The sequence below is a fragment of the Eumetopias jubatus genome, unplaced genomic scaffold, assembly GCF_037043125.1.
Source record: "Eumetopias jubatus isolate StellerSeaLion01/CBP00866 unplaced genomic scaffold, mEumJub1_p1.0 scaffold_12, whole genome shotgun sequence".
Taxonomy (NCBI): domain Eukaryota; kingdom Metazoa; phylum Chordata; class Mammalia; order Carnivora; family Otariidae; genus Eumetopias; species Eumetopias jubatus.
In genome coordinates, this window is record NW_028274818.1 from 70912567 (window position 1) to 70928460 (window position 15894).

Sequence of the window (15894 nt, forward strand, 5' to 3'; positions counted from 1 at the left end):
CCCACCCTGAGGTAAAGGTCAGTGTGCGGGCCCAGGCCCCGGCGGCGCGGGCGGGCCCGACGTGCTCGGCCGCGTCACTCCAGCATGGCGTCCAGCTGGTCCGCCAGGTCGTCGAACATGCTGCCGATGTCGTCCAGTATGCTGCCGGCGCTCTTCTCCTCCGCGGACAAGGAGCTAGGGGCGGGCGCGGCGTGAGCGGGCAGCGCGGGCGCGGCACACTCCGCCGCGACCCCTCTGCCCCCAGCCCCACCCCACCCCCCACCCCTGGCACGGCTCGACCCCATCCCCGCCGCCCCGGGCCCCGCCCGGCACGACCCGACCCCGCTCCGCTGCCCCGAGCCCCTTCCCGCACGGCTCAACCCCAGCCCTCGCCCCACACGGCTCAACCACGTCCCTCTGCCCAGCTGCACGAGGCCGGGTCCCGCCCCCGCTGCCCCGGGCCCCACCCCGCACGACTCGACTCGGTTCCCGCGGCCTACCCGCACCGCCCCGGGCCCCGCCCCACACGACCCGTCCCCGCCCCCGCCCCCTGCCCCGGGTCCAGCCTCTCGCGGCTCGACCCCTGTCCTCGTTGCCCCAGGCCCCGCCCCGCATGGCTCGATCCCCGCCCCTGCCTCTGCCCCCCTCCACAGGGCCCGCCCCGCCCCCGCCCCGCACGACTCGTCCCCGTCCCCGCCGACCGGGGCCCCGCCCTCGACTCCAGCCTGTGGAGCTGCAGCCTCGCAGCGCGCGCGGGCTAGAGCGGCGCGCAGACCCGGTTCCCCGGCGAAGCCTGCCCCGCACCTACCGTGCGCCCTGCGCGTCCTCCTGCCGGATCTTTTCTTCTACGGCTTGCAGCGCCGCCGCCAGGCACGCGCTAGTCTCCTCCAGCTTCTGCCGGGCGCTGTCTCCCGGCGAGGCGCCGTCGGGCGCGGCAGGGGGCCCGGCTGCGGCTGCGGCTGCGGCTGCGCGTGGAGGCTTAGCGGGCACGTGCAGCGCGGGCGCGCCGGGGGACGGGGGCTTGGCGGGGCTGGCGCTTAGTGAGGGCGGCGTGCTGGCCGGCTTGGCGAGGGCGGCGGGCGGCTGGCGAGCCGGCGAGGGCGCGGGGGACGGGCTGGCACTGCCCGACTGCAGCCCCGCCGCGGCCTTGGCCGGCTTGGGCGCCGTGGGCGGCGGCGGCGGCTTGGGAGACACGGGCGGCGGCGTGCCATGGGCGCGCTTCACCTCTGCGGGGAGGAGGAGACTCGCACCGGGGGCGTGAGGCGGCGCTAGGCGCGCGCTGCCCATCCCGGCAGGAGCCCTGCGGCAGCGCCCCACCTCGCCCCCGGGAGCGGAGACACCGCGGTCGGCACTGTGGGTCCGGCCGCGGCCCCGGCCCCGGCCCCAGCGCCCCCCTGCCCCTCCGACCCCAGGCTCTCCGCAGCCGCCAGGGGCGCGCTTCCCTATGCATACCTGCCCGCGTCACCGCTTCCAGACCCCTACCCCCGTCCCCCTTCAGGTGTGGCCTGCTGCAATCATTGGCCCTTGGGTTGATTGAATACCACAGGGCCTTTGACCTCTGATCCTTCTGCTTGGAAGCCCGCTCCCTCCCTCTTGTGCTGAGGTCACTCTCCAGCCTGGTCAGAGTTCTTCATGACCCAGCATCGTGCACCTGTCCTCCCTCCACAGGTGCTGTTATCCACGGGTTTCTGTGCCTCCTTCACTGAGCAAGGGGACAAACGTCCACCCTCCTCCCAGTTCTGGGCCAGCAGAGTTGTCCAGTGGGTGGGTGGCTGAGAGGGTCTGAGGGCACTTTCCCACCCCATTCCTGATGGCCTCGCTCAAATCCAAGACGAGGAAAATCCCTCAGACCATGGAGTGGGGAGGGGCCCTTCCCCAGCTGGCTCCCGCACCTACCTGGGCTGCCAGGACCTGGCAGCGGCACCTTCTTGGAGGCAGGCGTGGGTGAGCCCTGGATCTTGGGCACAGGCTGAGCCAACACGGGCTTGGGAGAGACTGGCGGCTTGGCTGGCTTCCGGGTATCGGTGTCTGGCGGGGGCAGGGGGGGAAGGTGCAGCAGGTCGGAGGGTGGGGGTTCTGCAGGCGGCGGTGGGGGGGGCAGCTCCGGGGGCCCAGCCTGCTCAGAGGTGGGTCTGCGGCGCACGGTGCCTGTGCCGTTCTGGTAAACGGACAGTGTCGGTGGTGGCTCGGGACCTGCTTCCCGCTCTTTGGCCTTGGGCCGGCGCTTGACCGTGTCAGACTCAGTCAGGATGAACTTGACGTTCTCCTGCTGGCTCTGCTTGGCTCGGATGCGCCTTTTGAGCGTGGCACTGGCCTCCACCCTGGCCAGGGGCGGGCCCTCTGCACTCGCCTCACCCTTGGCTGGACCTCGAGACCGCTGCCGGGTGGCCCCATCCTCCACAAAGTGGCCATGATCTGCAGGCCCCCCTGACTCCACAGGCCCCCGGCGGGCAGTGGCCAGAAGTCCCGTGACGGGCCCGCTGAGCGTGCGGCGCCGGTTCACCACCTCACCGTCAGGCCCGATGGCTTCCTTGTGCTTCACTGAGGCCAAAACTGTGGCTACCCGGCCTGGCTCCGGGCTGGCAGGGCGAGGCGTGGGGTGGCCCTCCGGGGGCCTGCGGGCCGCTCGGCCCCCGCCCCCGATGGAGGACAGCTCTAGCATGGCTGCGATGCTCTTCACACTGCCAGCGCTGCCTGTGTCCACGCTGCCGGCCAGGTCACTAGCCCGCCGGCGCTGTGCCCGCACCCCCAGCCGGCCCTCCTCGGTCCCAGCCCCCTCCATCTCAGCATCCGGCACCGACTCGTCGGCCAGGTTGGCGCTGGCCATGGCAGAGCTGGAGCGCTTGGGCGGGGGCGGGGGCGGCCCCTTTTTTCGGGGCCGCACGGCAAAGGACTGGCTGCGGTTGACGTTCTTGTCGGTGCCGGCAGGCGCTCGCACCGAGTGGCTCCGGCCCACACGCCGCTGGACGGTGGCATAGGGCCCCGCGGCGGCTGGCACCAACAGCTCGTCCCGCTCTGGCTCACTGTCGGACGCTGCATAGCGATTCAGGCTGTGGGCACGCTTCTTGGGCCGCCCTGGCTCCACGTCGGCCTCCGGAGGCAGGCACAGTGTGGGCACGGGTGGGGGTGCGGCTGCAGGTGCAGGCCCGGGGGCAGCTGACCCTGCATCGCTCTCCACGGGCTGGGGTAGCACGTAGGCAAAGCCACGGTGCGTGGGTGACTGAGGCAACGAACGGGGTGACATGGGTCGCTCTGTTGGTGGCAGCAGCTGTGGGGTGGGCTTCACCTTGGCTGTGGCTGGGGTGGTACCATGAGGTCCCCCCAGGGCCTGAGGGGAGCCCGGCTGGGCTTTAGTGGGTGTCTGAGGGGGTGTGAAGTGGCCGGCACCTGGCGGAAGGACCTGCCGCGGTTTGCCTGGCACTGGGGGCACACTGGCCCGCTTGACACTGTGGCCATGGCGGCTGGGCCGGGTCTCCTTGGGTGGGGTGCCGGGGGCCAGCCCCTCATCCAGCAGGTACTCCTGGCTTCGTGACATGGGGCTGCCAGGCCCGGGGGGCCCATCACCCAGCAGCTCTTGAGAGCTGCTCATGTGCCGAGCCTGTCCACCCAGGCTGGGCTCCTGCCGCACGGAGGCCCTCGGCGTGGGGGGCAGGTGGTTGGAGGGCTTCTCGGCAGTGGTGGCGGCGGTGGCCCCCTCTGCCGGGCCGGTCATGGCAGCCTGCAGCTCACCACTGAGCTCGCTGTCCTGGAAGGTGGTCATCTTAGGAGACTGGCATTCAGCCGGGGCTGGCTCAGGCGGGGTTGGCGACTCAATGGCCATCACTTCGAGTGACTGTGGGGCCTTCCGGCGCAGGGGTCCCCCCTCGTACTTGGCATACTCTGCCTTCTGCAGCTCCGCCAGTTTCCTTACCGCCAGCATCAACTTCTTCTGGTGTCCTGCGTGGGGCACGGGGCAGGTCAGGCCCAGGAGGGGAGCAGGGACCGGAAGACAGAGGGGGCCAGGGCCAGCGCCTCACCCAGCTTAGTGATGCCAATCTCCTGCAGGTCCTCCCAGGTGATGTCGGTGATGAAGTCGATGTTCTCGTAGCCGTTGTCCACCAGCACCTTGTAGTATTGGGCCAGGCCAATCATGGACAGCCACACTGCCAGGTTCGCCTGGGGAGCAAGAGGGCACAGAGGGCAGCCCGAGCTGGCTGGCCACACCCTGCTCACTGTTCAGAGCTTTTGGGGGTAGGGGCACCGGGCCAGCCTGGCACAGACAGACAGAAGGACAAATGGACAGGCCAGAGGTGTCAGCTTTGGAGACAGCGCAACCTCAGTAGGAACCCAAGGCCAGCTCACACGCCTGTGCAAACACACGTAAACACACACACACAGGGACGACCCTATCCTCAGGACACCATTTGGGGGAGGGGAGGAACACGCTTCCTCACCTGCCAAGGCAGCCACGGGTACAGCACCCAGGGGGACATGGCTGGCAACGTCACAGACACAGACACGCGGCGCCACCGGCCAGATACGCACATCCACGCAGCCTGCATCCTGGCCATACACGGGCACCCACACCCTCCACATCGTGCTCACGCCCACTTGCACACCACGTTGGGCACAGGTCACGTAGCCACAGCACACACGCGTGTAACTACCCATGATGTTCTTCACCCAGAACCACCTGTCCACACTCGCGGCTGGACATTACTCACCCACCAACACGCGGCACACGTGGTCACCCCCAGGTGCACAGAGCCACGTGTGGCCCAGGGGACAGGGACGTGCTCATTGGGAGCACCCCTGAGCCACTGGCTGAGCGGGCTGAGCTGGGCCGGGCGAGCAGGACCCCGCCTGTCACCAACCCACAGCCCTGGGCGCCTTGGGTGGCGGTGGGATCTCTCCTGAAGTGCAGCGTGAGGCTCCCAGGCAGTGTAGATGCAACCGGCCTCGGGCCCACCTTACCCAGGCCCATACCCTGTCGCACCGCACCGGTGACTGTGGGTGACGGCACAGCCCGCGGTCTGCGTGGGTGTCTGCTGTCCATACAGCCAGCATGTGCCCTGGAAGTGTGGGTGTGTGCATGTGGTTGGCAACAGGCGCCTTGATGAGATGTGGTGCACGCGTGCGGTCTGTGTACATGAAGCGGACACACATCCTCCCCACGCACGGGCCTGGATGCGTGCCAGCCCTTCCCGTCCACATGGGGTCCCCTACGGCATCTGGGTGCCTACGCGGTGGGCGGCGCTGTGGGGTGCTGGCTGCTGTACCTGCCGTGGCCACCCTAGGGTGGAGGAGTCCTGGTACTGCAGAGGGGCCCCCTCGTGGTTTCAGGCCCTTGCCCTGACAGTCCCCGGCCCCTGCCCCGGGAAGGCCAGCCCCAGTGCCCGGGACGAACAAACGGAGGCCGTCCTCTGTACTCTCCCTGGAGCCCCAGAGAGCGGGTGAGGGCTGTAGCCAGGGAGGCAGTCAGTCTGTCTGTCTGACCACCCCGGGCACAGCCCCTGGGGTGCAGGGAGCCTTACGGGTTTGTGCTCAGGCAGCCAGTCGGGGAGGCTCAAGCCGCTGATCTCCGCGGTGATCTTCTTCCGGTGGCCCGGCTTGGTGACCCCGATGGCCGTGAGGTCCTAGGTGGAGGAGAGGCCCGTGAGTGGGAGGCTGGGGACCCAGCTCGGTCACGGCTGGTGGCCAGCCTCTGGCAGCTCACCTCCGGGGTCATGCGGCTGATGGTGGGCAGGTCGTAGCCAGCACTGATGAAATTGGGGGCGTAGAGCTGCAGCTGGAACGTGGCGAGCCACTGGCTCACGGCCTCGGCACTCTGGAAGACACAAGGCAGCCGCTGCAGGCTCGCTGCCCGCTCGCCCGCCAGCCGTGCACCCCGGCCACCGAGCCGGCTCCTCCTCTGCTCAGCCGCTCAGTCCGCCGTCCGCTGGTCCCCCTGCAGCCAGGCCCGGGGCAGCCTGGCCCCGGCATTCCTCCTCACGCTGTGCTCCCGGACGCCACCAAGGCGAGCTCCGTTGGCTGTCCGGCCTCCTGCCGCGGTATTCATCAGAAGGGTCCAGCTGCCGTCCGATCCACAGGCTTCCCTGCCCATCCCCCTGTTCCTGCGCCAGGGACACCCTGCAGCGGCCCCCACAAGGGGCTCAGGGGGCTCGGCAGTGCGGCCGCTCGGAGCAGCCCCTCCACTCCCGTGCGGGTGGGCTCTGTCCAGAGGTGTGCAGGAGGAACAGCCCCAGCTCGCACCTTCCCAGCACACACGGCCCTTCTCACCCCGACACACACCTGGGCTCGCCTCACACCCAGGCCTCCTCCACACACACACACACGCGCGCACACACACACACACAAGCGCACGTGCCCGGCTCGCCATCACCACCCACACACAGGCGCAATCCCTGCTCACCTCACACCCACGTCACGCTTCCCGGATGACCAGCTCACACACACAACCCACACAATAGACAACACCTACACACACAGACTGACAGACGGACAGAAGTACGGGCCTGGCCTGTCAAGGGCCCCCCGCCACGCTGTGGCCAGACCCACCAGGCTGCCCGGGAGCCCCTCCCCGCAGCCAGCCCAGGCCCTGTACCTTGCCCTCCGATGCCGGCTCCAGCTTCCTGGGCAACTGTTCCCCGTACACCTGCCCGGCGTGGGCCGCTGGAGGTTGGGCCCGGGCGGCACCTGGGGACGAGAGGGTGTGGTGGGGCAGGGGCTGCTCGCTGCGGAGGGGGGGGCACCTCCTGGCCAGGGGCTGCTCTTACCTGTGGAGCCCTCTGGAGGCTTGACGGGGCTGTCCCCCGGGCTGGACTCGGAGACGGACTTCTGGGAGAGCACTGTTGCCAGGAGCTACAACCCAGACAGGCAGGCTGGCCAGAGCTGCTCTGTGCCCCAGCCCCCCCGGCCCTGGCCCCCAGACCACCTACCTTGACCCCTTCGGAGCCTGCGTGCAGGGTGTGGCCCCCACTGCCTCTTGCACCGGCCACGCCGCTCACGCTGCCGCTGCGATCCCCACCTGCCACCACGAGGGAGTCCCGTCAGCTGGTGCTGGCCCAGCCCGAGCCCAGGAGATGCCTCATGGAAGTGCTGCAGCCCTGACCTCCAGAGCTCCCCCACTCACCTGCAAAAGGCTTCCTCAGCACCCAGATCTCCTCAGGGGGTGCGGAGGGCCCTGATGAGCTGCCCACCTGCGATGGGCTTGGTTCGGCACCTGCTCGAGAACCTGCAGGCCAAGCACAGCCTCCCTGAATCTTGGACCAGCCAGGCATGGGGGCCTGATACGGCAAGGGGGTGCCCCTGGCCTGGCCCCAGAGCCTGGGCGGAGCAGAGGCCCCTCAGGTCAGCACTGCAGTCTCGTCTGGCCCTGGCTGTCTCCAGGGAGCTGAGAGAGCCTCAGAAGACCCTTCCCCGCCCTATACATATCAGAGCAGGAGACCGTGGCAAGAGGGCCCAGGCCAGGCTGTCCTGCCAGTGGCCCTGTGGCCCTGGGTGGGGTATGGGGAGCAGGGAGAGACATGAGGTCCCCAAAAGCTTAGATGACCCTGGGTGGGCTGGCCATGCCTTCTCACTGGCCCTGCTCTGTCCCTTCACCTCACCCATTGATCTCCACATCCTCTCTAGGAGGTAAGCCATCTCACTGATCCCCTGTCTGAAAGCAATCCATGCCCTGTGGCCTCGCCCCATACCCCTCTTCCTCAGTCTGCACCAGCCGTGTATGATGGCCTCCTTTAGGACCCCGACACCTCACGCCTTATTCTGTCCCGGTGCCTTTGTGTAGGTCATTCCTGCTGTCTGGATGCTCTGCCCAGGGCCAGCCCCTCCCGCCTCCTAGCGCCTTCTCTGACCACCCTGTCTAAAAAGCAGGTCTCTCTGCAACCGATGAATCATTAAATGGTACCCCAAAACTAATAACAATAAATAAAAAGCAGGTCTCCATCCACGTTGTCCACGGCACCAGTTAGCACATTTGCTCACGTATTTACTTCACTGACCCCTGCTCCCCTCCCTCCCTCGGGGTGAGCTTGAGGCACGAATGCCATGCATCTGGGTCACCATCTATTCCTGGCGGCTGGTGCGTACCGCCTATTAAATAAAGGAGGGAACCGGTGTGGGCATGCTGACAAGACAGCTGGCAGGACCCCACTCAGGACCCCACACTCAGCAGTGGCCTCGCCACCCAACACACACGCACTTGCTTTCTTCTGGTCCCCAAGCCCAGGCCCGGGTGGGACTTGCCTGCTCGCTTCACAATGGCCTCGCCCAGGGAGGATGGAAAGTAGCCCACCCGGTCGTTGCCTGTCCGGTTGTCATGGATACAGCCCTTCCACCGGCCATCCGGATGCTGCTCGAGGACCTGGCCAGATGAGATGGGGGAGCGTGCTCAAGGAGACATCCCTTCAGGTCCAGGTCAAGTGGGTGGCTGACCTGGGCCTCCCGCCCCGACCCCCAGACTCCCCAGTTGCTATGCGGGGCGGCTGTGGGGTGAGCGCCCAGGGTCTGCCCATCCTTGCTCCGGCAGCCCCAGGCTGGCCTTACCGTGATGATGTCCCCAGCTTTCACATTGAGGCTGGTCAGGTCGTAATTGTTGCAATAATCCTTGGTTGCCCGGACCTGCAGGGCCGCTGAGGCCTCTGGGGACACAGGAGGCAGACCCCCCCCAGTCCTGCGAGCTGGCCTGGCCTAGCCACCCCCCTCCCCGCCCCTCCCGGGTCCCCCACCCCCGCCCCAGACCCACCTCGCAGCAGTTGCTTGATCTCCTTGCTGGCCTGGGACGTGGTGAACTGGTGCACGATGTCCAGGGCCGTCTGGCTGTAGGTGTTCCTCACATGGGCATTAATCCCATTCTGTATGTGCCAGAGGGTGCGGCCTGTCAGGAGACCCCATGCTCCCACCAGGCCCCACCCCCTTGGCCCCCTGACTCACATCCAGCAGTAGCCGAACCACTTCCGTCTTCCCACAAAGTGCGGCCTCATGCAGGGCTGTGCCGGCCTTGGTCTGGCGGTTAATGTCAATGCCGGCTTGGAGGAGGAGTCTGGAAGGCAGGCGGGTGGGTGGGCGGGAGCAGGCAGCCCCTTACAGCAGGAGCCTTCCACCTCATCCCCCTGCTGGGCCCCCATTCCCAGGCGCCCCCCACAACATGCTGTTTGACAGTGACCGAGCATTTGTGGAAGTGCTAGCGCCCCCACCCCCAACAGATGGTAATGGTTGTCGGGGTCATCCTAGTGTAGCTGCTGCCGGGATACCCACTTCACAGATGGGAGAACTGAGTCTCAGAGATGCTAAGTGTCTCCACAAGGTCGCTCAGCAAGAGGCGGGGCCCCAACAGAGCCCAGGCCTAGGGCTGTACAAGTCCACTCCCAGCCCCCCACCCCCACCCCCGGCATACCCTCTCTGGGCGGGGGCGGCCACTGACCACACGCCATGGCTTATGATGCAGCCGGAGCAGGAAGCCTGCAGCCGGGTCCCCCTCCTCTCCCACGCCGCAGCCATACCTGATGATGTCAATGTGGCCATTCTTGGCCGCCAGGTGCAGGGGGCTGGTGCCATTGGGGTCGGTGGTATCCCCTGGCCGGGGCTCCAGCAAGGCCGCACACATGTTGCTACTCAGGAGCAACTGGACCACCTTGAGGGAGGGGTCAGAGAAGGGGGGCCCGGAAGTGGGGTGGGAGGTCACAGGTGTGTCTCCCCACTGTCCCCCTCCTGGGGGGGCAGCCGGAGCAGACGGAGTCCCACTCAGCTCTCTGGGGAGACTTACCCCGACGCGGCCGAACTCACAGGCCAGGTCTAGGGGCGTCTTCCCCGAGTTGTCCACCATGCATGGGTTGGACTGGTGCTGCAGCAGCATCTCGGACTGTGGGGCCACGGGACGCAGTCAGCCCCCAGGGCAGCTGCTGAGCTTGCGCCGCCCCAGCGCCCTGCCCCTGGGGTGCTCCTTACCACATCATAGTGACCATGCTGGGCTGCCAGGTGCAGCGGGATGTGGCCCTCGTCGGATGGGATGTTCACCGCTGAGCCTGCCTTCAGCACCAGCTTCATGGGCTCCTTCCGGCCCTGCCAGGCCGCGTAGTGCAGCGGCCGCATGCCTGGGAGCAGGCGGGGGTCGGGGGGCCGTTGGGAGCAAGTCCTTGACCCTGCACCCAATCTGGGCCCGCAGGATGCTGATCCCACGAAAGCCCGTCTCGACCCAGACCAAGACTCTGGGCTGGGGCCTCCATTATGGGACCGTTTAGGTTTCTAGGGACTCCACCCCGGACCTCGACCCCCGCCCTGGCTCTGAGGTTCCTGGCGGGCCTTGCCTTTGTTGTCCTTGATGTCCACAGCAGCCTGGGCCTCCAGCAGCAGGGTGATCAGTTCTGTGTTGCCATTCAGGGCCGCGTGGTGCAGGGCAGAGAAGCTGGGGCAGGCGACGGGTATGAATAGGCAAGGAGCCGGGCAACCCGGGCTTCCGCAGGAGCCCCCCACTGCACCCCATGCCATCCTGGTGCCCCCCGTCTGAGGACTCACCCATCAGGGTCCTGAAAGTTGACATTGATCTTCTTGGTGGAGCCCAGGAGCTCTAGGGGGGTGGGAGAGAGACAGTGAGGCAGTCCAACCCTGGCAGGCTCCGAGCCAAAGCCGTCTTAAATCTTTCATCAAGAAACATTCCTTCATTCATTCAACTCTGTCCCCTGCACTCAGCTCCAAGTACCAGCTTTTGGACCCCGGTTTCCACCGAACTAAGGTGTTGCAGGTTCACAGAGTCAAGGGCTCTGGGCCTGTCCCCACGTGGGGACGGAAGCCAGAGCTGTGCACCCACACAGGCACACACATGTGCACATGCACCCCCTCCTTGGGGACGCTGGCAAAGCACCTGCCGATGGCGGGAGGGAGAGAGCCGGCACAATCTGTTTCTCAGAAGGACCCAGATGGGGCCGGGGGTGGCCTGGGAAGGCTGGAACACCCGGAAATTGGGGTATCTCTGGGGGAAGATCTACATCTTCAGGGTGCAGCCTCCCCCCAGTCCCAGCCCTGGGCCTGCCCATGTGGATGAGTCCTGCCTGGCAAGGCAGGAAGGGGAGGCAGGCGAGTGGGTTGGTGCCCCTGAGTGACCACACAAGAAAGGCCACCACATTTCCGGGGGCCCATTTGAGTCCTGGGATCAGCCCACCTGAAGCCGAGGGGCCCAAGCCCTCTGTCTGGGGCCCCAGTTTCCTCCTGGGCCTCCCCAGTCCTGGCCTCCACCAGCTGACTGCTGGAGGGGGGGAGCCCACCGACGTCCTCCCTGTGGGCTCAGGGCCAGCCGGACTCAGGCCAAGCCCCTGCTCGTCTGGGCCATGGTTACATAACCCATTTGTGGGTCAGTCCCTCCGTGAGGGAAGGACTGGCAGGACAGAAGCCCCTTTGTCCAGGCCCAGGACAGGGGTGGGGGTGGGGGTCCCCGACAGCAGGAACCCAAGGGAGTCAAGTCACAGAGGGGCTGCTCCAGGACCCGCTTGGAGACCCACAGCATCCAGGGCTGCTCCAGACTCGGCTCTCAGCTGCTGGATGCCGGGTGTAAAGCCCTGATGGCCCACAAAGCCCATGAAGGCAGATGGACCCAAGTCCAAACTCTCATTGGGCTCTTACTAGCCCTATGGCCTTGGCCTTGAGCTCAAAGTGGGCTAAGGGGGCCAGGTTCATAGGCCTTAGGGCGTGTCCACCCTTTAAACAAGAAGGGTCTGGCACAGAGTCGGTCAATAAGCGACAGTTACTAATATTAGCTCTGTGGGAATCCCACCCCCACCCTCTGCAGCGAGGGGCTCCTCCTGCACAGAGTAGAGCGGAGGCATTACACGGCCCCACTCTTTCCCCTCTGCTCAACACTTTGCTGGCCCTGGCGTCCATCTAAGGTGGCAGCAATACCACCCTTCCCTCCGCATCCAGGCCAAAACCTGAGAGTCAGCCCTAAGTACCTTACAGCGCCTCCATCAGCAAATCCTATTGGTTCGACGTTCAAGACCATCTCAAAGTACACCCGGAATCCTACCACTTCCCACCACTGCCATGTCCCCACCCTGACCAGGCCAGCATCTCTCGAAGGATCACTGCCATCACTTCCCTACTGGCATCCCCGCTTCCACCCTGCCCCTCGGTCTGTCCTCCATACCACTGAGGTCAGGGGGACCCTGTGAGAACGTGAGTCAGATCCCACTGCCACGACTCCTCTCCCGAAGGCCCTCCAACAGCACCCATGGCACTGGGGCGGAGAGCCAGCACTGGAAAATGGCCCACAAGACACAGCCCTCCTGCTTCACTTTCTCATCACCCCTCTTCCAGCCACACAAGCCTCCTTGATGCTCCCACACACCGGCCGCCCCTGCCACAGGGCCTTTGCACATGCTGTGTACATGTGAGGGGTGCAGTTCTTCCTCCGGTTATCCCCATGACTCCCTCCCTCACGTCCTTCAGGACTTTATCCATATGTCCCCATCTAGAACGGCAACCCCATCCTGTCCTGTGTCTGTTGTATTTCTCTCTCTAGCTCCTATCACTACTATTTATCTTGGTTGTTGTCCATCTCCATCACTAAAGTACAAGCTCCAGGAGGGTTTTTTTAAACTATTTTGCTCACTGCTTTATCCTTGGTGGCTGAAACAGAGCCGGGCACCTATGAGGTGCTGGGTAAGCTGGCGACCCCCCACACTGCTGTCCTATACTGTCCCCTCCCCCACCCAGGGCCACACTCAGGATGTTCTTCCCCCGGAACACTCTGCCCAGCTCTGATGTTTCCTGCCCCTTCTTGTTAGTTCCAGTGGAGCTGGGTCTCCCCCGCCCCCAGCCTGGCCACACCTGTGGGCACTGACATTTTAGGAGGACTGGAGGTCAAGACCCAGGACCTGGCACAGACACCAGTGCGGAGGGGGAGTCTCCATCCAGAAAACTACTCCCTATAGAACGGGGGGGTCTTGCGAGGTCATCTCCCCCCCCCTCCACTGCAGTTGCCCTCAGAGGAGAAAGTAGCTGGAAGGGGTAGAGGAGAGCCTGAGATCTTGGAGAAACCCCGATTTGCAAGGGGGACCGGGGGCTCCCAGGGAGGTCACACACCAGAAGCCCGCCTGGTGCCAGGGAGGTAGCCCCTCACAGGGACAGGTGCTCTGAATAAAGCTGGAGCAGGCATGGCCAGAGGGGCCTGGGCAGGGAGGGGGAAAGGGGGCATCGGTGTGACAAGTGGGGACCAAGACGAAGGCCCCAGAAACTCCTCCCAGGAGCCCCCTTTCTCTTTTCCCCAAGGGCACTCGGTCCTGCAGCTCCCACATGGGTCATGGGTATAACAGACTTCATCCCCCCCGACCCCACATCGTGGGCTCTCCCAGCTCCTGTCACTCAGTCCTCTAACTGCTTTCCTGGGACCATCCCTGCTCTTGGGTTAGCCCCAAACTCCAGGCGGCAGAGGCCCTGGGAAAGCCAGCCTTAGTCCCTCTCCCACCCTACCCTTGGGGCCTCCCTCCACCTCCTGCTCAGAGGCTCCTCCAACCACAGAAGCCACTGGTCTGCCGGCCCCACAGAGCCACGTCTGTCCCCTGTAGGGACGTGGTCCTGGCCTCTGGTGGCAGCACAGGGCAGGGCACTCCCTCAGCCTCCCCAGGGCAGGCAGGGAGCTCTAGGCCAGACACTGCAAGGGAAGTATTAGTGGGCCAAGGTGAGAGGACGCAGGCTTACTGGCCGGTAGTCTGCAGTGAATTTGGGGAAGGGGACATGGGGCCAGAAGGGAGGGCAGATGTCCCCCGCTCAGCAGAAGGCCCTCCCCACCCTGGCAAGCTCCCTCCAGATCAGTGTCTTCTTCCTCTCAAGGACAGGGGCCGAGGGTCCCGGTGCCCGAGCATGCATGCCAGGCGAGGTTCCCTTCGAGGCAGGATGGCACGGCTGACAGACCCCAGGGCAACACTCAGGGCTTGGGGTGGAGGGAAGGTGCCTAGAGGTCATGGAAACAAGGGTTATGGGAAGACCTCTGGAGTCGGGGGTGCTGGGGCCTGAGAGAGCACCGCTGGATGCCCCCCACCCCATGGCCCAAACTCCAGCTGTACTTTGCTGAATCAAAATACATCTTACTCCAAAGCAGGCCAGCGTTGCCATGACAACCGAGCTAATTCATGGAGGGATTTCTCTGTCTGATTTATTATGCCCGCCCCTGTGAGTCAGAGAGCTCAGATATGGGGGCCAGGGCAGGTCGTCTCTCCCAGAAAGCAGACCAGGCAGGCACAAATGCAAAGTTCCAGGTGGACACCCAGGTAGAGGGACAAGTCCTCGCACCTCCTCTGGATGGCCAAATCTGATGCCTCACTTCCCTGGAAGCCCATCCTGGGCTGCCTTCAGAAACAGTCATAGTTAGCACTTCCTGAGCACTTATGAAGTGCCTGGGCTTCCTGTGTGCTCTCCCGCTGTTCTTCCAACAATGCTATGAGCCAGGAACCGCCAATGTCCCCATCCTACAGATGAGGAGACTGAGGCCTGGAGAGCTGGAGTCGTCGGTGCCCAAGGTCACCTGGCCACTAGGTGGAAACCTTTACCTAGCCTTCCACCTCTCAATCCGTCCTCTGCTTGGAAGCCCTGCCTTTCTGAGCCCTGAGGCCCTGAAGCCCGCCCCAACTGGCAGACTATCCCTGGGCCTTGGGTGTGGAAGGCAGAGCCAGCCTGTATATGTGATCCTGCAAGGCTAACTGCACGGAGCAGACAGGGGACTGCAGCGGGAGGGGGTCTTCCTGCCCCCACCACCAGCCCCAAGGCCCGCTCAGTTTTCTCAGCAGGCTTCCTGGAGAAAGGGGAGGGGCCTCCCTGGGTCACCTCCAGCCTCTGAGGGTGGGGTGGGGAGTGGGGGACCCAGACCCCACGTGCCATCCTGCGGAGCCCTGCCCGCGCCCGCACAGGTGCCCTGATACACTGACACGGCCATACGTGCGCAGCCGCACACGCAGCTGGTCCACACACCCATCCATCCATCTCCAGTGGCCCCCGGGGAGGCTCTGGGCTGAGCTGGGATGAGTGCTGGGATCAGGACTCCAAGCTCCCAACCCTTCCCAGGGGCCCTCACAGCGCAAGCTCAGGATGGCTAGTGGTAGCCCCCTCCCCCCCTCCCCACCCCCTTTCCCAGCAGGGAAGCCAGAGAGGACCAGGGTCCGTGGCAGGGTCTGCACCTGCCTGGAGCACAGCCTGCCCTGGGCTGGGCGACCTTGGGCCTCTGCTCTCCCATGAGTAAATGGCCCCCAGCCGGCCATGCCTGGGCAGCCACACCCCCAGCATGGTCCTGCCCCCCATTTCCTGCAAAGCGTGTTATTAAACATGGGGCGGGGAGGTGGTCTGACAGGAACCGGCAGCCCTGTGGTCGCCCCTCACTGCCCGGGCCCCCTCCCTCTCTCCACGGTGGGGAAGGGGGGGGGCGGCATTCGCCTCGCCCTTTGACGGTCCAGCAGAGCCCTCCAGCTGTCAGCCCGTAGCCCGGGAAGGGAGGGGGACGCCAGCGGCCAGGTGCCGGCTCGGGGGCTTGGGGGACGGCCGGGCGCTCGGTGCCGCCCCTCCTCCGGCGCTGGGGGCGGGGGTGCGGACCGAGGGTCTGGGCGCTGCTGGCCCCGCCCCGCCCCCGGGGACTGGACAGCATCCCCCCCCCCCACCCTCGCCGCCGCGCGCCGGGAGGGGTGGGGGGGCCGGCGCCCGCGGTAGCCCCCGCCCGCCCGCGCCCCCCGCACTCACTGGCCTTCCCGGGCCGTGGCCTCTGCAGCAGCCTCTGCGCGGTCCCCACGTCCTCCGCCTTCACCGCCTGCACCAGCTCTTGCTCCTTCCCCATGGCGCGGCCCGGCCGCAGCGACGCGGCTGCGCTCCGTGCGCTCGGCGCGGCTCAGAGGCGGCGGCGGCGGCCCCGCGGCCCCGGCCGCATCCTCTTGCCTCCCCCGCCGCCTCCTCCGCCACCCGCGC

At 66.0% G+C, this 15894-nt stretch overlaps 1 protein-coding gene across 1 annotated transcript; it reads right to left on the bottom strand.

Moving 5' to 3' along the window:
- Positions 1-74: 74 nt before the first annotated feature.
- CASKIN1 (CASK interacting protein 1) lies at positions 75-15766 on the bottom strand. Its single transcript, XM_028111922.1, has 20 exons — positions 15673-15766; positions 10474-10525; positions 10266-10363; positions 9907-10052; positions 9725-9820; positions 9462-9592; positions 8893-9001; positions 8705-8813; positions 8506-8600; positions 8206-8323; positions 7091-7192; positions 6897-6985; positions 6735-6819; positions 6563-6654; positions 5675-5785; positions 5493-5594; positions 3996-4134; positions 1876-3915; positions 788-1205; positions 75-174 (listed from the first exon to the last, which is right to left on the bottom strand). The coding sequence occupies exons 1-20, from the start codon at positions 15764-15766 to the stop codon at positions 75-77; spliced, it is 4326 nt and encodes a 1441-aa protein (XP_027967723.1).
- Between the last annotated feature and the right edge of the window lie 128 nt (positions 15767-15894).

Bases quoted from the DNA above. Each gene is read 5' to 3' on its own strand.
- CASKIN1 (XM_028111922.1), bottom strand. From the start codon at position 15,766: ATGGGGAAGGAGCAAGAGCTGGTGCAGGCGGTGAAGGCGGAGGACGTG. The intron at 5,786-6,562 runs GTACAGGGCCTG...TGTGTCTTCCAG, and splicing joins AGCCGGCATCGGAGGGCAAG to AGTGCCGAGGCCGTGAGCCA. The intron at 5,595-5,674 runs GTGAGCTGCCAG...TCCTCCACCTAG, and splicing joins TCAGCCGCATGACCCCGGAG to GACCTCACGGCCATCGGGGT.